Raw genomic sequence first — 25,905 nt, forward strand, 5'->3', positions numbered from 1 at the left:
TTCATCAACTTCACAAACAGGTCCTTTTCTTTTGAGTTTTGACAACGTAACAAAAAACTTAAGGAAATTGATTTTTTTTAGTAAATTACACGGATGGTCCCTGTGGTTTCGGTAATTTGCGTGTTTAGTCCATAACTTATTTTTAATTCGGATCACCTCTATAGTTTGGTTTTGTTACGCCGTTCGTCCCTACCCGGCTTAGAATGACTATTTTGCCCTTAATGATATATTTTAATTTTATTAGTTCTTATTTTATTATTTTAATTATTTTTAAATAAAGTAAATTATTAATATATTGTTGAAAGTGGAACCTACCGGTCCACCCCCACCTTAATCCTCTTCCCTTCCCGGCACCATCTCCGACCATAGATTCAATTCTCGGCACCAACTCCGGTCACCACTTCCATGAAATTACACTTTGTGTCCTTGCGAAGACGTTAGTGGAGCGTGTGTGGTTTACCGGCACACTAAATGGTTCTAAGCAAAGGTAGCAAAGGGTGACTCAATGTTTGTCATAGTTCGGTGGAGCGTGTGTAGTTTACCGGCACATCGAATAGGTGACTGTAACATGTGAGGGCACCATGTAAGTTTGCATGGTTATTCACACCCGCTTTGTGATCCTCGGCATCCCAGTCACAAACTAGAGGGGCATATCGAGATTTAAACATGCCATTGAAAGTTCAATGAATCTCAAAGGATCTAGGACTTTTCATAGATTTAAAACTTAAATTTCTTTTTCGTTTTTCATGGTGGAAATTAGTGTCGTCATTCACTTACCTTCAAATATTCTGCAATTAGGGTTACGGCATCCCTCTCCCGAGTTGTAGAATATTGTGTTGGGTCCTAGCCTTAGTATCTCATTTGAGTGATTTACTAAGGACTCAATCTATCAACTAACTTGAATTCGTTTTTCTCCCATTTTGTAGATGTCAAAGTTCGACAACTATGGTCTTCTCAAATCCCGTGGAACAAGCATTCCACATGAAGATGATATTCCACGATTCGATCGAGGAACAAGAGATCATACTTCACTTCCTCCTCCTCCTCCAATTATTCTCCCTAACCCACAAGTTCAAAGGCTTGAAAGGTTCCAGATCACTCAAGCCCTTTTGGCAAGTAAACATAAAGAAGGAAAGTCGGTGTGTGCACACTTCCTAGGGATGAAGTCACACATTGATAGGTTAAGAATGTTGGGATCCGTTGTCTGTGAAGAGATGGCTGTTGATTGGGTTCTTCAGTCACTTCCTAAATCATATAGTGAGTTCGTAAGAGAGTACTATATGATGAACTACGACGTGACCCTTATAGATCTCACCTATATGCTTATTGCTGCTGAATCAGCAATGATTTGGCGCAATAGAAAAGCAAAGTTGATTGGTGAATCTGCCTTCGAGACCTCTATGGATATTGACAATGGCAACGAAAGACATGCTATGATCGAAAAGTTTGATCACAAGAGAAAGACAATGTCTGAAGTAGTTCCATGTCATGTTCCAAAAGAGTCAATTTGCTTTTATTGCCAAGAGAAAGGGCATTGGAGACGAAGCTGCCCTATTTACCTAAGAGATCTAAGAGATGGGAGAGTCAAAACGTATGGCTTTGCTTTAGGTAAAATCCATTGACTAACTCTTTTAAGCTTCATTCTAGATTCTTAATACATAATGTGATAAGATTACAATTGATGTTTTGTAGGATCGAAGAAAAGAAAGGAAGCTTAAGGGAAGAAGTGAGCAGAATCTAACCGTGAAGGAATGGATTTCGATCGCGTTTCTCGAAGATTAGATTCTTGAGCTACTACTTAGAGTTAGAATTAGATTGCTAAGAAAGATGTATTAGCATAAGTTTTTCAATGAGTTGCATTGTAAGGACAAATTTTTCCCCAATAAAATAAATTTTGATTTTAAACTTTATTTATTTATCCTTACAATGGCGTGTATGAAAAATTGATGTTAAAATGTTTCTATTATTAGCAATAATGGATTTGGTTCTTATTATGTCATGGAAAGTCGAGAATTTACCAAATATGGAGAGTTTCTCATCGCCCAAGTTTCAATTGGACAGAAACTTGGAATCATGCATCTTGGTTGCACGATGAATGAGAAATTTCATATTTGGAAATTAGACTAATTCATTGACAAAGTGTCAAGTGAAGGTCTTGGAGATCGAATACACAAATTTGCGTGTTGATCAAGTCCACCATAAGAGTAACAAAGACATTCGTCATGATTTACTAAAGGTTTAGTAAATATGATTATGCTTATAAGATTAAGTGTAATTCTGAATTGATTGAAAATGTTTAAATCAATAGCAGAACGAATAAGAAGAATCAAGTAGGCGGAAAGATAAAAGTTTCTCCATTCTAAGAAGAAGGGAGAGTACCTTTTATGCTTTATGATAGGTCTTAATGATTAAGAACCATATCTCAATTGATCCTCTAAGTAAGCCTTAGTACAACTGTATGTTTGAGAAGAGGAATCAAAGATTGAAGAAATGGTCAAATCAAGAAGTCAATCATACTTCGTTCCAAAACAAGTCTTAGAGTTAAGATTGTGACAATGAGTGAAAAAGTATTAAGAAGGTTTAAAACATTCATTAAATGTGGCAAGTTGTGATGTCTTAGATAAGACAAAGACCAACTAGGACCAATTTATGAAGAGTTTTGATAAAAGCTACACTAACTCTTGAATATTTGTTTGTCAAGAAATGTTTTGACAAGAGAATCGTATATGTCAAGGAGTCAGTGGGAGTCTTAATAGTCTTGAAAAGTTTCAAGAACAAATCAAATAAACCTTATCGATCATCACTAGCACACGAGTTGAGGTTTACAACCTATCGTGAAGACATTATTTTGTTTATGTGCGAATCCAATCGAGTTAATTATGCATGTGAGTCCTATGAGTTCTCATTTGAATGCATAAAAGGCAAGGACCTTGATCAATGGAAAGTACATTGATAGGAAAAGGTGAGCTGCTTAACTACTTGGAAGACGTGGTGAGCAGTTGTGCTACCATAAGGCAAGAAATCAAGATTAAGAAAGTTCGATCCATATGAGTTTGAATTCGTCGTAAACTTTGGTTTTGACAAATTCACATGGATAGGAACAAATACATCGTTTAAATCTAAGTGTCATAAGATTTCCTCCTTCATGAAAATGATTGTGAGGAAATGCTTTCACTAAGAAAGATTTTAAGAAGATAGTGATTATAAAATTGCATTCTAGAATTCAATTATGGTTACGGTATCCCTTTCCATAATTTGAATTGTGAGGTTTGGCAATTAGTCTTAATTGTTTAGACACACATATGAACTATCGAAGGCAAAGGTGTATAAGTTCAAAAAAGCCTTGATAAAAGATTATCAAAGCACTAAGTATTAGAAACATGAACTTAAGAAATTCAATAAGTATTGTCTTTCTGGAAGTTGAGATGTTTATGAATACATGTCGAAGCTAGTGGGAGCATAAGTGTTATGTTTTACAATAATCATCATGATAGTGGGAGCATAAATGTTATGATTATATGATTATTAAAGCACGTATTGCAAAGTTGGCAATATTAATTATAGAAAACAAGAGTCATTCTTTGCAAAGTTGTAAGGATGGAATAGTTGTTTTGCTATAATTAAAGGAGAGAATATTATGCTTCATTTCAAATCTAAAGGATTAGGTTGTGGAATGTTAATAAATTTTAGTCAAGGGTACATAGTGTGTTCTTAAATTTTCGATTATGATTACGGCATTCCTCTTCACAATTCGATTTTTGAGAACATAGCAAATAAAACATTATGTGTCGTGTCCCATACGCTTCGGGTATAGGATCGGTTGCAAATGCTTTAATGTTTGACCATTCTAAAATTTTTTCAAATGTCTAGCGCATTTAGAGGGAAAAAGGACTAGAATCGGTTTTGACTAAAATAATTAAACAACTATCAAAGGACAATCCAAAGTTCGACGAGGATTGGTCGCTTGTGAGTAGTTGGAAGCATGGTATTGGATGGACCATATCGACATTATTATGAATAGAAAAGATTCTATTAAGAATGAGTTGTCATATGGAAATTATGGAAATCTTTCCATACCGGATGTACCATATTGACATCATTACGAATAGATAAGATTCTATTAAGAATGAGTTGTCATATGGAAAATATGGAAGCGTGTCCATATTGGGAATTGAATATTGAAAATCTATGTCTAGATTAGAAACTTTTATGCAAAAGGATGTTCAAAGGAATGTACTTTGAGTGAGAGGCATCATATCTAAGGAATTGTCTTGTAACAATCTCTGATAGAAGACTTTGTAATATCATTGGCAATAGTCTTTGTGACTTTGGTGCAGTGACATTACGAAAGGATAGTTGCATAGAATGTTAGAATCTAGCATATTGTATAGGTAGCAAGAATTTGATATTCTTTCACTTATGAAAAAGGATTTGGAGTTGTGAAATGAGAATGATTGGAAATGTGTTCAATGTGATCTATTTCACAAAGTAAGAACCATAGGTTAACATTGTGTGCATGCTAGGAGCATGGGACAAGTGTAATAATTCAAGTAAAAAGTTGATTACCCAAAACGACAAATAATGAGTAATCGATATGGTGATAAATAAAAGGTGTTTTATTTATACTCAAAGGTTTGAGGCCATATGGGATTAGTATTATTCTTGTGTTTCACATTTGCATGTTTTGACTTCCAGAATAATTGAGTTTATTAAGAATAATCGAATTATTCAAACGAGCCACAGTTGTTCATATGTTGGAAGTATATATGAATGAAGACTGTCGTGAATTGGTGTGTGGATTGTCTAAAGAGCATTAGACATAAGCAAATGTTTGCTGCAACGTTCATGAGTGCTTATGAATATGATTTGAGAATTGGATTAAACCCACGCTCACTTGGATCACTCCATGAATTGTATCACGAGTGATTGGTGAGACGATAACATCTTATATTCTTGAAACCGAGATGTGTGAGTTGTATCTTACGAATCGGTTGCACATTGATAATATGTAAACGCACTAGTAACTTGGTGTTATAAAACATATTGTTGTGTGTGATTCGGTGCGTGAGTGCAAGCGAGCATTGTATCAAAGTTTATCCATTCCTTTTATTCAAAGTAGGATAAAAGCGATATCTTTGGGCCCCTCGATGGTTTAGTAATGACAAACGTAAATGCTCGGCCGAGCTAGGGCTAATTTGATTTGTTCAATTAGTCTGTCGTCATAAATCAGAAATCGAGATATAGTAAAAAGAGAATGATTTGAAATCATGTCTCATATGATATCTAGAATGGAGGAATATATGATCCCTTATCTAAGGACACGCGTATTCGATATGATCAGAGTTGACAGCGGCTTTGGAAAGCTATGATTGCAGATCAGGATCTGAAGTCATACGCAGAATAGTTGTTAGACTTATCCAAGTGGGAGACTGTTGGATTAGTGTCTAAGTCCATAACTGTTTTGGTATGTACTTGACCCGATGGTGCATGGTCCTTTTGGGTTGCCTTCACCAAAGCAACTTGATTGGAGAAATAAATAGAGAGAGAGGTTATTATGATTTATTAATATGTTATAAGAATAATATATTAAAGGAGAAATCATATTTGTTTAATTAATATTGGTCAATAATTAATTAAGAATTAATTTTGTGATCAAGTGTAATTAATTAAACTAGAGGGGCTGAATTGTAATTATGTGATAGTTACAAAATAAGGTAAGGATTATCTTATATATAGGGTGAACGAATTTAAGGTGATAATGCCTTAGAATTCGACTAGGATAAGGGTTTCTAAGACTTATCTTATGGTTGCTTGGTGGGCAAGCAACTAGATAAGGATAAGGACTAAAACCCTAATCTTTACACCTATATAAACCCCCTAAGGCTCATGAATTCGTCTAACCCTTCCCAAGAAGTCCTAGGGACGAATTCTAACACCTCTTCTCTCTCTTTATACCTTCTCCATTTGCTCTTGGTGTTTGTAAGCCATTAGAGGAGTGACACTTGTGACTCTAAGCCTTCCAAAGTCAATTCAAGGAGGAATTGGGATTGTTATTACTACATAACAATCAAGGTAATATCTTAAACCTAATTATATGTTAATATTGATTTCCATATGCTAGAATTAGGGTTTATAGTCTTGGATTCAAAGCATGTACAATAGAGAAACCTAGATCCAAGCATTAGGGTTTGTATGAGCACATAGGATGTCTTATGACCAAAACCCATCACTTATCGTGTTCAAAGTGATGAAGATGATGATGCTCCTTTTACCAAAAATCATCTCAAGGAGCTGAATGTCAAACTTGATACTCTCATGGCCTCTTCTTCCTCTCACACTCCCAATTCTGAATCTGTTATTCAGAAAATGCTTGACTCCTTTGTCATAGCACATGAGGCTTCCATCTCTCGTGCCACAGCAGCCATTACCGCTTCCACCAAAGTGTGTACCGACGCGACCGAAAAAGTCGATAAACTAATTCAAGATGCTAACATTTTTCTTGAGTCCTTACAGGGAGCAGCTGCCTCAAATGCTTCTAAAGTGACCAACTCAATAACCAAGCTCGAAGAAGCATTTGCTGCTGAGAAGCAAAATTTTGTCACTCTTCCCCAAGATATTCTAAAGGACAATGCTGCTCTTCTTTCCTCTCTCAATGACCGTCTTACCAAGCTTCAAGATGACCTCACTATGGATAACTCATTGATGGATGACCTTGCTCGCAAGACCACTCAACTCAAGACCAAAAGTCTTCAACTTTCTCAGGCGAACAACGAGGTCAATCAACTTCGCTCTGAAAGGGCTGTTGTCAAGAGCTGTGTCTCCGACATTCACACTATTCTCTTAGGCGTTTTGGAGGCTCATGACCCTATTCTGACTATTTCTGTTAGACGCCATCTTGCTGACAAATTCCGTCCTGCACTTGGGATGTTGAGTCGCATTGAAGGTGTTTTCGAGGCGATGGTACCTCCAAAACAAGGAGGAGAAGGACTCAAATCATCGTCTCAACCTCCTTCTAAGTCTCAACCTCCTCCCACTTCCCAGCCAGAACAACAGAAGACTGAGCATGCTTCAGGTTTGGGTCTTAAGGGTAAATGCAAGGGTCCAATAGTGGATGACAACGATGGGGAAGAGGAAACAATCATTGATGCCTTGAAGCGAAAGGCAAGGGAAAGGGAAATCGATCTCAACGCCAAAATTGTGAAAGAAGCTGAAGAAAGAGAAAGGAGATTAAAGGAGGCTCGGGATCTCCTAGAAAGCAAGAAAACCCTCTTTCCCTTTTGGACGTTGGAAAAGCTGCTCAAAGAAGCCATTGACTCTCCTAGCACTCATTGGCTTGAGCCAGTAGTGTCTTTGGACTGTGAAAACACAAAGGGTTCACAATTTGACATGTCTATCACTCGAAAGTCGTTTGTGTTTCACTGCTTTCTTCCCGTCGCAGAAGTCCCACATCCAGACCCGAAGGTTGATCGTGATCTCATCGACTACTACTTAGAGTTCGCTTAACCGCAATATATCACTTGGAGCGCCCAGAAAATCATCACAGTTCGGGTCCTTAAGCCTCAAGAGCAGGAAAATTTATCAACGTCAAGTTCAAAGTCACAAGAGGTTCGGCTTTGTCTAAGCATACCTTCTCTCTTGCTGATCTACCCAATCTTAATCCTCATGATTGGATTGTCCTGCACAACATTTTACTCTCCAACCCAGTTGAGTATGAGCTAATTATTGATCATCTTAAAAGATTGTTAGTCTGCTACGTTCTGGAGGTAGCTAAGATGGATCAAGAGGTCGCTTCGGTTCTCAGAAAGAAGCCCACTGTTCTGTCAGTTGGTTCTGCAAGTGATGTCAACAAGATGAAGATGGGAAAGATTGATCTGGTCTTAAACTCTGTGATGTTCGCCAAACAGGATGGTAAGAATTGTATGTTCGCCTTAACTGATAAACATCTCTTCACTACTTCGTGCTTGGAGTAAGTTCTGGGGATTATTCACAAATGCAAGCAGAACAGTGAAAGCGACAAGAAGTACTTCACAGATATGATAAGATGGTATATCCACTTTCTCCATGCCCTTCTTGCTGTAATTCCTTGTTTGTTCAAATTGGTGAAGCGAACTTTTGCTAATCAACGAAAGTGAAGGTCTCGCCCCAATTGACGCAAAGGGGGAGATTGTTGGGATTATGATGTTGCATCTTGGGCTCGTTCCTATTAGCCCAGTCTTGTAGCCGGTTTTGGCCTGTCCAACCGTGCATTATTTTATTCTAGGGTTTTAGTATTTAAGGTGCATGCATGCATCCTTAGTAAGTAACACTTTAATTATTTTCTTATCAAAGTATTGTAAAACCTAGCTCGCCTCTACAGTGGAAGTTCTTTATCGAGCTCTGCTGAGGCGTGACTATATTTGAATCATAAGCTTCATATTGATTACGTATTGTGTTCTTAATCGTATTGTGATTGAATTGTTTGTTCTTTATCAATATACCTGTGAAAGATCTAAACGATCAAGAGATTAATTCTCTTTAGGGTGAAATAGAACCGAGCGTGAAATAGACCTGATATAGCCTTGAGCTGACATATATGTATGGTACGCGGTATTCTAGGGAACTCATTAAGCTTTGTGTCTACGGTTTGCAGTGTATGTTTCAGGTACTTCCAATTCGAATGGGAAGAGCTCGGGATGATCACATTGCACAACATGATTTTCCGCTTATTTAACTCTGATGTACTTTTGGGATGTTTATGGATACTTTCTAAATACTTTGTGGTTTGATAAACATGTTTGATTTAATATAAAAACAAAAAAAATTGTTTTTGGGTTTTGAGACGTTACAATTTCATTTTCATACCAAAAATTGTTAAAACCTTTAGGCCCTAAAAACGGATGTTACAATGCCCATCTGTGATTTTACAAGTCTTTAATGCATAAATCGTGCATTAAAAACATGTACAATTGCAGATGGGCAATGCTATATACGAGTTCATCACAACCATGTACAAGTTTTGATGTGTAAAGTACGAGTTTTTAAAGCATTAACTACTATGTTTTGTTAAAATGGTGATGTTGTAAACAATATCTAGTAAAATACAAACACAATAACTAGATATTTTCTAAGTAACAACATTATTAGATCGAAATCCATTTTCCGCCATAAGATAGAATTAATAGAGCTTGAAAATATGAAAATGAAGTTAGTTTTATTTTCTAAGGTGGCGTTTGGTTCATAGATTTTTTTTAAAGGAATGGAATCTGACAAATGAATTAGAATTTGAAGGAAAATGAATTGGAATCTGATATGTGTTTGCTTGACATGAAATGTAATCTGTTTTATGTTTGGTTTGTTGATTTGTCAAAGGAATTGGAAAAAAAATTATGTAATATGACCAAAATACCCTTTTAGTGATTTGGGGTTTGTATGTTTTATGTGCAACTTTATGAGCTCACTCAGCAGGGGCTGACATTTGTATCTTTTCTCTTTTGTGCCTTATGATTGGTGCAGACAGTTTAGAAGATTGGCCTTGGTGAGAGGGTTCTTATGGGTAGTAGATTCATATTAATGATACCACTCTTGGAGACGTTTTGATTCTTTACTTTAAAGTACTTTTGTTTACATTTTAAATGGATTGGAATTATGTTTGAATTTTTGAAGTAACGTTGTGGTTTTGAAAATATTTTGAATTAAAAACTAAGTCTTCCGATAACGTGTTTTGTTAAATAAATGTTTTAAAAAGAAAAAAAATTATGGTGAAAATCACGACGTTACAAACATTTTTTAAAATACAATGCTATATTTTTAGACATTTGTATAAAAATAAATTATTATGTATTCTACTTTCGATCATCCGTAATCACAAAATGAGGTCAGTCACAAGCAACAGAAAGTTTGATATTTTTTAAATAAGTCTCATTTTAGCATTATTAGGGCTGGCAATTCTCGACACGACCCACGATACGACCCGCGACATGACACGAAATAAATGGATTTTGGTTGAGTTTTTCAACCTGCCATCCCGTTTATTAAACGGGTCATATATGGATTTCTCAAAAAATAAACGGGTTGACCCGCCAACCCATTTATATTCTTAATAAAAGAATTATTTTATTTTTATGTATCAAGTATTAATATTTAATAAATATTATATAATATATACCACTGATTCATAGACCATTTGACTGTTTTGACATTTTGACTCGTGGTGGATGGTCTAAGGTCGTAAGTCTTAACCTATAAGGCTAAGTCTGTAACATGTTTCTATGAATGTTTTTTAATTTTCATTTGGATGTTTAAGACTTAAATTTCTAAAATTCGGACCCACGATCCCGCCAACCTGTGAACCCGTATAAATAAATGGGTTGGCGGGTCATATATGGTTTTATGTTCAAAACCCGCCAATCCGTGACCTGTATATTTAAATGAGACGTGTTTGAGTTGGCATATTTTAACCCGCCAACCCGCGACACACCAACCCGAACGCGACACGATTGCCTAGCCTAAGCATTATGCTTACACTTTCATATTAAACTTTTATTTTTAATAAACTCATATGATACACAGGTCCCACACTTAATACACGGATACCTAAACACTTTATACTGAACCTCAATACACATCTTATTTATAACACAATACACAATACATTATAATAGTAAATACGATCCAATCAATATCAACTAGTACCCAAATTGAAAGCATTGAAATATTCCTCATCCATTTATAACTTCATATAGAAATGGAAATTAAGCTTCATATCGTATCCCTGTTCAATGATCATTATAATTATAAAACCCATACCATTATTACATAACAAATATAGTCCGATAAGTAAGTATAGAGCCCAACAAATAAGATATTTCGCGTATTCCCAACTCCCAAGTCTCACTTTTTTGGTCGGATGACCACACCTTTGACGACTAAACCTCTCTTCCAACCCCCGGAATTAGTTTCTCCCAACATGAACTTGATAATTCCATCGTTTTTTGGTTCCACCATAAACTCTCCCACCTGAATCTCAAACCACTGCGATCTTGGCTTTTTAAGCAAGCTTTCTTCATGTTCTTGTTTGTTTCCGTTTGGCAGGTCGAGTCTAAAAGTGACTGGAGCACTCCACCCATCACTATCTTCTTTAAGCATCATCACAAATACAACTTCATAATTCATTCCTGCTGTTAAATTGGCTGTGTCAAATTTCGACTCCACCGATAACCGACTAACTTGTAGCAATTCCACAACATCTATAAACACGTCACTGCATAGACAAAGGAATTTTTTATTTATTTTTTGCATTTACCATTTCTGATCAATATAATTTAGAAAATAGCAATATATTTTAATCTATTTGGTTATTTATTTATATTTTTTTTCATTGTACATTGATAAATAAATCTGTTCGACTCATGTGCATGTAAATATCACCTTGTTTCTTTAATGCTTGGCCAATCCCAATAACGTTTGTCACTACCCCATTCGACTGAAAAGTCCCTTGCAAAAACCATGAAGCAGTTGCCAAATGTTGCCTTGTCAATCCAATACTTCTATTTCAACCAATAAAAGATGAGGGCATTATTGTCATTTACCATAATACGAGGATGTGGTATTTACAATTTACATTACATGATTCTACAATTTACCTACACAGCCTATAACAGAATATGAATGCTATCACCATTTATAAGAAAAAGCCTAAATAACAAGGTTTATCATTGTGGTATTTACCTTATATGAATATGTTGCATAACTTTCATTAATTGTCTTTATCGTCCTTCAAACTACCTTTTGGTCACGGTTTTTGTACCATGAAGCGTGGTTAAGTATCATGTATAATGACCATTTTACCCTCGGCTATACCATGTATGCCGAGGACATTTTTTTCATTTACCACCAAAAAACAGAAAACCAAACTTGTATACCATTTCCAAATAAGTGATATGACAAAAACATCAATTTACACTAGAAAGTAGATATTAATGGTAATTTATGCTAAGAAAAAAGGAATAGATTGAGATGGAAGGTAAGGTCTACCTTTCTATTTTGGTTAAAGAACACACCAGCATAGAGGTCTTCCATTGGGGACTTATCTATAACAGCATCTGCATTCTTGAGAAGATCTTCCTCCCATTTTGATAGTCCCATTTTGATATTGAAATGGTAATTGATAAATTACTTCTTGGGAACCCCATTTTGTAAAGGAGTAATTAAGTTGGACACTCAAGGAATTAGATTCAATTCATCACTCTAGAGCAATGTCATTGAATTAATGCTATTTATTCTGTTCAGGGATGTTTTTGTTTTTGGATTGGGTTTTATTCTAAAGGTCCTTTTGTCTTGAATGCTCTTTGTCAGATTTTTTATTTATGTATCACAACATCCTTATATAAAATGGTGTCTTCCCAACTTGATTTAAAAAAAAAAAAAAAAAAAAAAAAAAAAAAAAAAAAAAAAAAAAAACCCCACGACCCTAAAGCCTACTAAAACTTGAATCTCTTATTTTCTTATACAAATAACTATGAAATATGTCCTAAAATCAGTCAGTTGTAAAATCTTAAATAATAAGACAAAAGTAGTTAGGCATTAAGTTTACAGTAAAAAGTCTTGAAAAACACAAATGACACAAACTTAATTATGATACAAGCCATCTGATTTCATGAAGCATATGCCACATCAGCAGAAGAAGTGTCCATGTCATTCAATCCCAACTCCTCGTTCTGTTCCCATGATCTCTCGTATTCATCAACTGAAATTTTCAAACATTTTTATCAAAAACCAATTATATGCGCAATAACATATCACAAATGTTGCAAAATCACTTTATTTAAAATAATAACCATATTTCAATTTTGTGAAAAATGGTGAAACATTAAACGAACAATACCACAAACCAGTAACCAATGAAATCATTTCAATAAACTTGCCATGTATCAACAAAAATAAATAGAAACTTTTGTAACAATTTACTATTTAGCAACATTGTTCCAAAAAAAGTTCATAATAATAAATAAATAACTTACAAATTAACTGAAAGTCATCTTTAATATCATCGGTTGTTGGTGCAATGAAAGAGTTTGCCAGGGCATCATCTAAGATCAGTGTCCAAGGTTCTTCTATATATTCAGAAGCTAAACAAATTCAAAGATGGAATGATTAATACCTATAATGATAACAATAAGAGTAAATTACATTTTCGGTCACTAGTATAGCTAATTTTTGCAACTTTGGTCCTTATGACTTTTTTGGTCCTTGTTAGAATGAAAATGACTGTTTTTGGTCGCTGAATATAATTTTTGTAAAATATTGGACCAAAATTGCAAGAGAAAAGTTTTTGGGACCAAAGCTGAAAAAATTAGCTATACTCAGCGACTAAAAATGTAATTTACTGTAATGATAATTACATGATTCATAATTTCATACCTTGAGGAGTCTGGCTTTGAAGTCGAGCCATTTGCTTCTTCTATCCTCATCCAGACTATCTCCAAAAGTGAACCCGTGTACTCTCTCAAGACCTGTAATTATTTATTATTTACAAATCATAATCACAAACAAGCTTATTTATAATTACAAAAAAGTAAAATATTTTAAACATAGTCTTAGGGTCATTTTTATATCATTTTACATATTTCAACTAGTTTTATTACCAATGGTCATTTTTTTCCAGCTAACAGCTAGCTTTTTAGTTATCAGCTAGTCTGTCAAACATAGCCTTAGCGTCTATTTGATCAGCACCTCAAGCTGACATTTTGTCAAATGATTAAAAAAAAAAAAACTTACCTTCGACAGTTGTCACAAGGCCTCCTAACGTGCCACCTGCAAGCTCCAAATCAATCTCCGGGATTTTTACACTTGCAGTGTCTGACTAAAACACACAAAACCAATTTGTTAAGAAAAACACGGGTTTTCCAAAGAAACTAAATTCAAAAAAAAATGTCATTGATTATTTATGTATATATGGATACCTTTATGACATCACGGCTTAAATCATTAACATTTCTCACAATCAGTGTCACTTTCTTTCCTTTTGCAGGTATAGCACCACCTGCCTTCAGCTGCAAGAAACTAAGCAAATGAGAAAACTTGAAGAACAAGCAAAGAGGTGTACAAAAATAACTACAAACCTCAGAATTTCTATAGCCACAAGCATCACAAGTAGATGCCATCACAATCACTTCTTGGAAGTATGGAATCTCTTGCCAAAAAGTCAAGCTAAACAAACCTTAAAAGGGACACATGCACAAAACAGCAATGCACTTTCCTTTTTTTTTTTTTTTTTTATTGTAGCCTTGTATTTGAAATTTATTTACTGTAAAAAAATCTACTCATTATAGCAATATCATGACATGGCACAAGTCACCAGCTTTTTAAGCCATGTCATTGCTGACGTGGCGAAAAAATTTATGAACTTAAAAAAAGGATACTTGTCACAAACATCCGAGTCTCACATCTAACAGCACAAGCACCACATGTTGATGGGAATGTCATCACCTGCTCAAAGAGGAAATTACAAAATGGCCCCTCAGTATTTTTCTTTTTTTGCCAGTTTGCTCCTTATTTTTCATAGTTTCCTAACAATTTAGGTCCCTTTTTCTGGCAATGTCTCAACAGGGCAATTTGGTCTTTTTTTTTACCAGTACCTCTTCTGGTGCAGTATAGCGAAAAAGAGTTTCAGCAAATTCTGCAGTGTTACCCTGAGCAATAGCTCGCCTACCAGCAACTGCTCCAACTGATCCGTGGGGTTGAGATGTTTGATTGTTTTTGTTTGATGATTCATCATTTTCATGTTCTCTTGTTTGTGATTGGTCAACAAGATATCCAAGTGAGGCTTGTTGATCATGAGTTCTCTCATAGAAATCAATAGTTAATGATGGATCCACAGATGGAGCATACCTGTTGCAAGAAATAGCATTCTACTTTCATTTATTTGTTTATTACTATAATTTATTAATAGCATACTACTTTATACTATATATAATAAACAAATCAATAAAATTCTGTTGCTATTTTTCAGAACAAAAAAAAAAACTTACGGGTTCTCTATAAAGCTGTTTTTTTTTTTTTTTTTGGAAGAGACTCTCTATAAAGCTGTTGCCAGCAGGATCATCTAATGTGAAGGTAAAAGATGAATTCCCTGTTGCACATGCTCTTAGTTTTAATATGAACTTGTCTATAGCTTCAGCAGTCTGAGGATCAACTTTCTGTAAAAAGAAGGTCCAAAATCACTGAAAATTAGGTTATCCCAACAGTTAACAATGGAAACTATGTTGAAAGAGGGCATTGAATATGTACAATCAACTGGAAAACCTTTCTTTCTTCTTGAAGTGCTTGTAATTCATCAGCAGATCGGACCAAAATTCCTTCAACCTGACAGATATACACAATGCACTTCCAATCGATGTCAGTAGAATTAAGTTATTTCTATTTTCTGCTTAGGTGTAATGGAAAACCTCACAAGTAGTCAAATAATTGATGAACTAAAAGGAAGTTCAAATTAAGAAGATTCCAGAAGTAAACTGAGATTAATCCGAAAGAGGAAAATAAGGAATTACCGTTGATAGAGATCCACGTTGTGACTCGGGAGGAATCTCAAAATCAAGTTGATGTATCTACATATACACAGATGTAGGGAAGAAAGCACAATCAAATTGACGATTTGTTCCATAATTAGGAAAATTGGATTTCGATTGGTGATAGTCGCATTGAGAGGATAAAGTCGCATACCTTAATTGTGGCTGTTTTCGGATTTCACTACTTGTCGATTAAGCATCTGCAATGAAAAATCCAGTCAGAAAAATGAAATATACAAATACTTTTATATGAAATTACGTAAGTTGGAAGCACAAAAATCTTATTTTAGTTCACTAGACAACAACCTTTTGATCACCTGATGAGAATTTCAAGCGATAGCAAGAACCTCGGGGTTGTATCTCACCGGCAAACTGCACCTCATTGTTCCTTCATACAAGAACATCATACAAGAACATCACAATAAGACATTTAAGAGAACCTCTTTCAACTAAACATTCACCAGCAAATTTAATGAAGAAAGATCTATGAATTGCAACAAGTTAAGTAAAATCAATATCCACACACCTCTCGCCACAATGAGGACACTCAAAGGCTGACAACAAGATCTGCAAGGCGCGAAGATTTGTTAAAAACAAAAATTCATGAAACATGCAGCTAACAGCTACAACATTAAATTGAGAAAGCAATTGAACGAAGAAGATAAAGATTACCTTTCTAAAGTGTGGAATCAAAGTTAATAGAAATCTCGTTATTCCCTGTCACTCAATGCAATTGAAGTCTATATCAGCATCAAAGAACTTCCACTGTGAACATCTTCATACATGTGTATTCGCATACAAACTTACATTTTCACCGCATCGCATACAGAGGCTCTCAACCTGGTACAATGGAGCGTCGTCATCATCGGTAGAAACAGCTTCAACAATAGACCTCACATCCATTACTGTTGAATCGTTTAGTGTCTTCGTTAAGAATCTTCTTTCGAGTTTGCTAATTGATGGAAGAAGTTCACAAAAAAAAAAAAGAAAAAAAAAAGCGATTTTGTGGGAGCTATGAAATTTGAAAACAGTTGGGAAAGAACCTCTAGAACAGGCAGGAAGGTTGCAGAATGCTCCTTTTTAAACGAACTCGCCGTCATGGTTGTCAGACGTGGAGGGATGTTTCTTCACGTGTTCATGCCCTGCTGATTAGAGAGTGAGGTGTGCTCTGAACCTGCTGAGGCTCGGAGTGAAGGATTGGTGGAGATTGACCACGGGGTCATATTCAGATGCACAGCGGGCTGTGGTTTCTTGGGATCAGTTCCGGGACATGTTCAGTACTCGTTATGTTCCGCGGGTGGAGCGGGAAAGGTTCGTTCAGGAGTTTTTGGAGCTGAAGCAGGAGACGGAGTCGGTGATGGAGATCACCAGGATGTTCACTGAGAGGGCGATGTTTTGCTTGGAGTTTGCTTCGGAGCAGGCTCAGATGTCCCGATATCTGAGTATGCTCAAGAAGGATATCAGGCAGTTTGTGTCTACGCAGAGGTGCGAGCCCTTGCTAGAGTTGCAGGAGGCCGCTCGGCGGCGTGAGTTGGAGATTGAGTTGCAAATGAGAGAGCAGAGGCAGGCCCCGACACAGTCACAGCCGGCACCGAAACAGTCCAAGACCGTTGATTCTAGATTGGGAGATCAGATCAGCCGCACTTGTAGGAAGTGTGGGAAGGGTTACACCGGAGTTTGTAGGTCCGGTGGTGCATGCCGCAAGTGTGGAAAGGATGGGCATTATGCGAGGGATTGTCGGCAGACAGCCCCCATTCAGGATTTGTTATCACTGCCATCAGGTTGGACACTTGAGGGTCAATTGTCCACAGCTTGCTGAAGGACCGGTGTAGGCTCCAGCACCGGCCACTTTGAGGATTACGGGTGGAGGTCAGGGTGGAGCGGAGCCCCCGAGGGCTCAGGGTCGTGCTTTTCAGCTTACAGCAGAGGAGGTCAGGGCAGTGCTAGATGCAGTTGCGGGTATGTTTCCTTCTTGATATTTTTCTATCTTGTGATTATTATGGAGTATTGTATATCTGCTAGTCTCGTTGTGTGATTTTTGGTATGGTATTCGTTTGTTCCTTGAGGGTTATGGTATGGTTAAGGGTTTTGGTATTGGGAGTTTCGTTGGTTATCATCCATGGGGATTATTAGTGGGAAATCAGGCTTTTGTCTGAATGTCGGGTAGCATTTGCAGTCTGAGGAGTGGTTAGCTGAAGGTCGGGCTTCTTTCAAGTCCGAGATGATCAGTGTTGATACATGATTTTGTGAAGGTTGCTTGTTCTAGTGGGAATCAGTTCGCGTGTAAGGGAATGTGTTGTGTAGGGTTGTTAAGGGAGGTCGGTTATGGCGACCGGTGGTTGATAGTCAATGCTCTAAGTGGGGAGAATTGGAAAATTCTCCGGAAGATCGACAAGCATGAGAGGTTGATTAGCTGTTTGGGATTCAGCAGCGGTTCTGTCAACCAAGAGCGTAGGCTGGTATAAGCAAGTGACAGGAAAACGGGGCGGGATACAGACCAAGGGTTTCGTAAAAAGGGCGATTGATTGTGAAAGGCCTAGGATCAGGCCGGGATTGAGTATGTAGGATGGAGTTAGAGTTCGGAACCCCTACAGGGTTAGAACAGTATGCATGGGAGAGTTTTCGAGGAGGGATAATTTGAGATGATGAATGCTAGTTGAGCGGTCTGGATAGACTGAAGGCCGGTGGGCGTACCAGTCAGGCCGAAGGCTCGGAGGACGGTCCAGACAGGCTGAAGGCCCTAAAGGGCGTTCCAGACATGCTGAAGGTTCTGAGAGTGGTCCAGATTGGCTGAAGGCCTGGTAAGGCGGTCCAGTCATGCTGAAGACTCTACATTTGTTGTTAGATCTGTATGAGGAGATGGAATGAGTATATTGCGATGTGTTAGCATCAGAAGGTCTGGCCCCGGGTATTGATCATGATTAGTGGAAGGTAGTGCATGGACTCGAGAGTCCTTGCGAGCATATTCAGAGCATGTGTGGCGCATGGGATAGCAGTTATGCTATAAGGGAATGGTGTAGCATTGGGTGAGTACCGTGGCACTTGTTGTAGTGACAAGGCGGCCAAGTAGATTTCCTTTGATAAGGAAAGGGAAAGGTATGTAACTCCGAGAGGGAGTGGAAGTTCATGGAAGTGAAAACAATAGCGCGGAGGTATGATTGAGGTGTTCTAATTATGGTTATTGAGCGGTGTGTTTGCACCGGTGGTATGGAATCACATCCGGGTTGGATGTCTGCTGAGGTCACGGAAGGAGTTCCGAGGGTGTAGAGTCAAAGAGGCTCGGAAGGGATGCAAGGATGGAGCCTTGGATTCCCAGTTTGGCATGAACAAGAAATTATGCATGTAGTGGTAATTCAGCCTGGGGGATGTTTGGAGGTGTCATCAGTGTGTCGTGTTTTCCCAACCCGAGGATGCTAGAGCCAGTTCAGCATGTGTATGTGATTGCGGAGGAGAGCTCATGGGAGTTGCTCTGAAGCTAAAGGATGTGTCATCCTGTCAGCATGGAAGGGATAGAGCTGGACTCAGAAAGGGAGCAGGTTAAATCTCGGCAGTGAATTCGGTGACGGATATGCCTGACGAGGAAAATGATAGCAGCGTGGTACCGGTTTGGGATCTCGATGGTTCAGGGTGTTATCTAGTCTTGTGAGAGGCAAGTGTATATGGAGATCAGGAGTGGTAAGTGTTGCTATCAGAGGAAAGAGCCGGTGGTCGGCTTGAGACAGTTGATATGAATCGATAAGCAAGGAGTTGGATCATTTTTGGGATTATAGCAGTGATTGGAGGGATCCGAGTCAGTAGAGATCCAAGGTTGTAGTGTGGGGTTATGGTTATTGGAATTGTGTGTTGCAGCAGGCTTCGAGGACGAAGCCTAATTTAAGTGGGGGAGAATTATAACACCCCGAGTTCAGAAGAGCAAAGTTCAGGGTGCTTAGTGTTGATATGGAGGACCGACTCGGCGAGTCGGGTCGCGAATCTGGTCATGTATTAAGTGACCAACTCGGCGAGTTGGTGCTGAAGAGAGAAAAACCCTAATCTTCGGGGTTGCACCCTATTTAAAGGACTTAATGCCTCTCCTTAGCCCCTTTTGAAGTCCAGAAACCCTAAATCCGTTTGTGAGTGCATTGGAGAGCATTTGGAACCTTGATAAGTGCTTGGTGAAGAGATCTTTGAAGATTAAGAAGGTTGGAGCAAGGGGCTTTACAAGGTTTTGGCTTATTCTTCTGTTGGAGTCTTCTCTTGAGGTAATAATTCGTTCCTTGAGCTGTTATCCATCTAGATCTATCATTTGTGGGATTTTTGGGAGTATATATAGTGCTATCTTGAGTTTGGAGGTTGGATCTGAGGTTGCTACCTCAGATCTAGAGTAGTGATGATCCAAAAGAGCATAAAGTTCCTGTCTCTGAATTGTTGGTGAAGCCTTCTTGTCCCAATCCCTAGATCAAGAGTGTTTTATGCTTAGATCTCTTTGGGTTCACGTAAAGTTTGCAACTTTACATGAGGAATAGCTTGTAGGAGAGTAGATTTATAGATTGGAGACCCTGCATGGCTTGGAAAGCCTCTATATGGATTAAGAACTAGAGGTACTTGGCGAGTCACATGGGTGTACTCGGTGAGTTTGATGAAGAAAGGCAGGAAGTCGACGAGTAGGAAGAACAACTCGGCGAGTCTGTTGAAGATTGCCTTGGACTCGGCGAGTCTGTTCTTGGACTCGTCGAGTCTAGTCGTGAAGTCCTAACCGTTTTGGTTGAGCTATGAATCGGTGAGTCGAGGGACGACTCGGTGAGTTGAGCAGGAGGTGACTCAGAGTTCGTGGGACTCGGCGAGTCTTGAGGCGACTCGGCGAGTTGGGTCGCGATATGTGAGTTTTCAGAGCATGGGGACTCGACGAGTCAGCGGGCTGACTCGGCGAGTAGAGTCAGTCAGGAAGTTTGACTTTGACTGAGGACTTTGACTTTGACCAAGAGTTTACCAGTTGACTTCCAGAGGTAATTTGGTAATTATTGGTATTTATTGAGTTCAGTCTTTTGGTATTATCAGTGGTGGAGTTCGTTTTGGAGGTTGGAGCAGCATGATCTTATCTCTTCAGTCAGCAATTATGAGGTGAGTTATCCTCAATATATCGACATGGTCTAAGGCACCAAGGCCGACCCTTTTATCGGATTGTAATCTGGGTATCGTTGTTATGTTATTGCTTTGCTATGTTTGCATCCTGGTAGTTAGGATGGTATATGCTAGTGACCGGTTAGGTCGGTATCCTGGTTCGGATGATGTTATGTTATGTGATCTGCTAGATCGGTTGATTGGTGATTAATTATTATATGATTATATGTTTATGTGCACATGGTTGGTTGACTGGGGTTGGGTTGAGGTGGGTCATGCTTTGTGTTGTAGGCCAACATACCTAGGGCGGACCGGATATTCCGAAGGCCCAGCGAGCGGTCTGGATAGGCTGTAGGCCCCACGAGGGCGGACCAGACGTGCCGAGGCTCGGAGAGTGGACCAGGTCGACTGAAGGCTCGGTGCGGCGGACAAGTCATACTATATGTAACGACCCATATTTCACGTCCAAAAATTTCGTTTTAAAAACATTACTTTAGAAAAACATTAAGAGTTAAAAACATTGTTCGATCAAACCATAACAAAACGTAAGCCATGTCTAAAAGTCAAATCATACAATCATCAAAATATCAGAGTATAAATCCCAAAGAATCTCGTAAGTGCGGAAACCCGTGTGTGTGCATGATGTGCCGCTACCGCGCCGGCTCCTTCCCCTTCGACGAAGAGGTACCTGAAACCAAAACTGCAAACTGTAAGCACAAAGCTTAGTGAGTTTCCCCCATCGTACCACATACCATACAAACACATCACACACGCACTGCCAGGCGCTTCTGGGGTGCCTGACTACCCGGGACGGCCATTCTGGGGTGCTGACTACCCGTGTCAAGCCATTCTGGGGTGCTGACTACCCGTGTCAAGCCATTCTGGGGTGCTGACTACCCATGTAAAGCCATTCTGGGGTGCTGACTACCCATCGGTCCTAACAACCGATCCTCGGGGACTAGTCCCCTCCTACTACCACTATCGCATATAACATAACAGGCCAGCATGCAAGCATATCATCACGTACTGTCAGACATTTCTGGGGTGTCCGACTACCCTCCGGTCCTAACAACCGAATTCTACTATTATCACATATAACATATCATGCTAGCATATAACATATCAGGTAGTAGCAACATAGATGATATCACAAAGACAATCATCTAACATACGACTCCTACTGGTGGGCCGGCATTGTGGCCGTAGACCCACCGCTACTGGAAGGTAACTCACCTCGAATAGGCTGCTGGTCCGTGTGGGAAATAGTTGTCTACTGCTGTTGCTGCTAACGTCCCTCGACTGTAATTCCCACAAAACGATCAGTCAAACACGCTAGATGTTCTTAGGGTAAAATGACCCTTTTACCCCTCACCAAGTCAAAGACCAGGTCAAAGTCAACTTCCAGTTGACTGGACTCGCCGATTCCAGAGAGCAACTCGCCGAGTCCATCCCTCACTGATCCGGTCCCACTCACCAGGTCCCTCTTTTCACTCACTGAGTCACCCCTGACTCGCTATCTGGGACTTTGGGGCCGACTCGAGTACCAACTCACCGAGTTCCTCTAGCAACTCGCCGAGTTCCTCGAGCAGGTCCTTTGCTCGCTTCCAATCCACACCAAAACACCCCATTCGAGGGTTTGGGGGTTTCGGGACTACGTTATACGGTTAATTCCGTACACAGGTACGAAGGGTTGAGCCTTCGACGCTTAAACCCCTCGTGATATGTGGATGTTCATATGACTCGCCGAGTTTGAAGAACTACTCGGCGAGTTCCAGGCAATCTTCATAGGACTCGCCGAGTTTGTTCATCCAACTCGCCGAGTCGACGACCATCTTCATAGAACTCGTCGAGTCCCACTTTGGGACTCGCCGAGTCCTTCGACCCACTTCCTGAGTAGGCCAGATCTGGGACATGCAACACTTCCAGACCACAGATCCATGGTCCTAGGGCTCATTTACCACGTAAAGTTGTAAACTTTACGTGCATGCATGGCCCTATGAGCTCAAACATGCACTTCCAAGCTATACAAGAGGTCCTATGCTCAATGGGGACTTCCACTACCTCAACCACAGAGACTTTATGCTACTATGAAGTCCAAAAGGTCCACATCCGAAGTTCTTGCAGAACATTAGCCATAAACACATAGAGATTTAGGTTCTTAGGGCTTAAAACCTCTTTTCTTAGGGACAAAAGAGGACTAATGAGCTAAAGATCAAGTTAGGGTCTTTTCTACCTAAATAGAAGCCTTTTACAGAGTAGATTCCGGATCTTCTTCCCTTCTTGCACTCTTCAATCTTCTCCTTCTTCTCCCAAGCCCCAAATCACCTTCAAAATGCTAACAATCACCCACAAGGACACAAAGGAGGCTAGGGTTTCGTTCTACAGGTCTCTGGGAGTGCTAAGGGAAGTGGAGGCTGGGTTAGATCGATTAAATAGGGTGCAAACATCCGGGTTAGGGTTTAAGTCCAAACAGGGTCTACTCGCCGAGTAGACCGAGTAGATCCCGCGTCTAGTCCCACTTCTACTCGGCAAGTCAGTCCTTCAACTCGCCGAGTCCAAGGCTAATTATGCAAAATAAAGAGATTTAATAACCATGAATACATACCAGGAATCAGGTGCTACAAATCTCCCCCACTTATTTTAGACTTCGTCCTCGAAGTCTGTTGCTCGATCCGGAAACAGCTCGGGATAGTGCTCCATCATCTCGTCCACCGGCTCCCAAGTCCATTCCAAACCCTTGCGGTGCTGCCATTGCACCTTCACTAGCTCCATCCTCTTGTTCCTCAAATCCTTCGACTTCTTGTCAAGGATTGCGACTGGGCGCTCAATGTAATTCAGGGTGTCATCAACCTGAATATCCTCCAACGGCACTACCGCTGAATCGTCCACTAAGCACTTTCGCAGCTGAGAGACATGGAAAGTGTTGTGGATCTGGTTGAGCTCGGCTGGTAGATCCAACCTGTACGCCACCTTGCCCACCCGGGCTACAACCCTGAACGGTCCAATGAACCTCGGGCCCAACTTGCCCCGCTTCCTGAATCGGATGACGCCTTTCCAAGGCGACACCTTCAGGAGAACCATATCCCCGACTCGAAACTCCAAGTCGGATCGACGCTTGTCGGCGTAACTTTTCTGTCGACTCTGAGCAGTCTGAAGCCTGCTCCGGACCTGCTGAATCCTCTCGGTCGTCTTGAGCACCACTTCGGTGCTCCCCATGACTCTCTGGCCAACTTCACCCCAGCATATCGGGGTCCTGCACCTTCGTCCGTACAACAACTCAAATGGAGGACGATCAATACTCGCGTGGTAGCTATTGTTGTATGAGAACTCGGCCAGGGGAAGATAGGTATCCCAGCTACCACCGAAGTCTAGCACGCACGCCCGCAGCATATCCTCCAGAGTCTGGATGGTCCGCTCGCTCTGGCCATCCGTCTGCGGGTGAAAGGCGGTGCTAAAATGCAGACGAGTGCCCTTCTCGTCATGGAATCTCTTCCAAAATCTGGAAGTAAAACGCACATCCCTGTCCGAGATCACCGATACTGGCACCCCGTACCGCGCCACGATCTCCCTGATATAGATGTCGGCCAATTTCTCGGCCGATATGCTCTCCTGAATCGGAATAAAATGAGCACTCTTAGTCAATCTATCCACGATGACCCAAATTGAATCCACTCCACGTGCGGTCCTGGGAAGCTTCGTGATAAAATCCATCGTGATATCTTCCCATTTCCACAGTGGAATATCCAACGGCTGCATCTTGTCATGCGGTCTCTGATGTTCGGCCTTGACCTTCCTGCAGGTCAAACATCGCTCGACGTACCATGCCACATCCCGCTTCATGCAGGGCCACCAGTAATCCAGACGAAGATCCCTATACATCTTCGTCGCCCCGGGATGAATAGAGAATCGGGACTTGTGCGCCTCCTCCATCAAAGTCTGGCGCACACCTCCATGATACGGCACCCACACCCTACGGTGTAATGTCAATAATCCTCGGCTATCATAGTCAAAGGAGGAAACCTGACCCACCACACGCTCGCTCTTCCGATGTTCCTCCTTGATAGCCTCCTGCTGAGCCTCCCGAATTTGCTCCAACAGGGGAGTCACCACGGTCATCCTCAAGCAAACGTCCCTGATCGGCGCCGCCTTGCGGCTAAGCGCATCGGCCACCACGTTGGCCTTCCCCGGGTGGTAAAGGATCTCGCAATCATAATCCTTCACCACATCCAACCACCGACGCTGCCTCATGTTCAGATTTGGCTGATCCATGAGGTACCTCAAACTCTTGTGGTCCGTGTAGATGGTACATCGAACCCCGTAGAGGTAATGTCACCAAATCTTGAGGGCAAAAACCACCGCCCCCAACTCCAAATCATGCGTTGGGTAGTTCGCCTCATGAGGCTTGAGCTGCCTCGAAGCGTAGGCAATGACATGCCCCCTCTGCATCAGTATCGCGCTCAAACCAGAAATGGACGCATCACAATAAACCACAAAATCCTCCACGCCCTCTGGCAGGGCTAAGATTGGCGCCTCGCACAATCTCTGTCTCAGCGTCTCAAATGCAGCATGTTGCTCGGGCCCCCACCGAAAGACCACGGCTTTCTTCGTCAGCCGCGTCAGGGGCACGGCTATCTTGGAGAAATCCTAAATAAATCTCCGATAGTAGCCTGCCAATCCCAGGAAACTCCGAATCTCAGATGGAGACTTCGGAACCTCCCATCTCATTACGGCCTCAACCTTGGCCGGATCGACCAGAATCCCGTTCTGGTTGACGAGGTGTCCAAGAAATTGCACCTCGCGCAACCAGAACTCACACTTGGAGAACTTGGCATACAAGCTCTCCCTCCTCAGGTGTTCCTCGTGCTCCTCCTGAGTCTTGGAATATACCAAGATGTCATCGATAAAGACTATCACAGACCGATCCAGCATCGGTCTGCACACGCGGTTCATGAGGTCCATGAACGCGGCAGGAGCATTGGTGAGCCCAAACGGCATCACCACAAACTCATAGTGGCCATAGCGCGTCCGAAACGCTGTCTTCTGCGCATGCTCCTCCCTGACCCTCATCTGATGATAATCCGAACACAAGTCAATCTTGGAGAACCAAGATGCTCCCTGAAGCTAATCAAAGAGGTCATCAATCCTCGGGAGTGGGTAACGGTTCTTCATCCTTACCTTGTTCAACTCCCGGTAATCTATACACATCCGATGCGACCCATCCTTCTTTTTCACAAATAGGATCGGGGCTCCTCAAGGTGAA

The 25,905-nt window shown here is 40.4% G+C and overlaps 1 protein-coding gene and 1 pseudogene across 2 annotated transcripts; both read right to left on the minus strand.

Annotated features, from left to right (window-relative positions):
* Positions 1-10,676: 10,676 nt before the first annotated feature.
* LOC145052735 (protein PHLOEM PROTEIN 2-LIKE A1-like) lies at positions 10,677-12,148 on the minus strand. 2 transcript variants are annotated; one of them, XM_079000599.1, is made up of 3 exons: positions 12,013-12,148; positions 11,407-11,522; positions 10,677-11,239 (listed from the first exon to the last, which is right to left on the minus strand). In XM_079000599.1, exons 1-3 carry the CDS (start codon positions 12,121-12,123, stop codon positions 10,870-10,872), a joined length of 597 nt encoding a protein of 198 aa, XP_078856725.1. In that variant the 5' UTR covers positions 12,124-12,148; the 3' UTR covers positions 10,677-10,869. The 2 variants fall into 2 exon arrangements, with proteins under 2 accessions (XP_078856725.1, XP_078856724.1); XM_079000598.1 differs by having other exon boundaries at positions 11,407-11,525.
* Positions 12,149-12,509: 361 nt separating this feature from the next.
* LOC145052737 (zinc finger chaperone zpr1-like) lies at positions 12,510-16,448 on the minus strand (annotated as a pseudogene).
* Positions 16,449-25,905: the final 9,457 nt, after the last annotated feature.

Source organism: Lactuca serriola, chromosome 5 (genome assembly GCF_051521515.1).
Source record: "Lactuca serriola cultivar US96UC23 chromosome 5, Lser_US96UC23_V15, whole genome shotgun sequence".
NCBI classification, from domain to species: domain Eukaryota; kingdom Viridiplantae; phylum Streptophyta; class Magnoliopsida; order Asterales; family Asteraceae; genus Lactuca; species Lactuca serriola.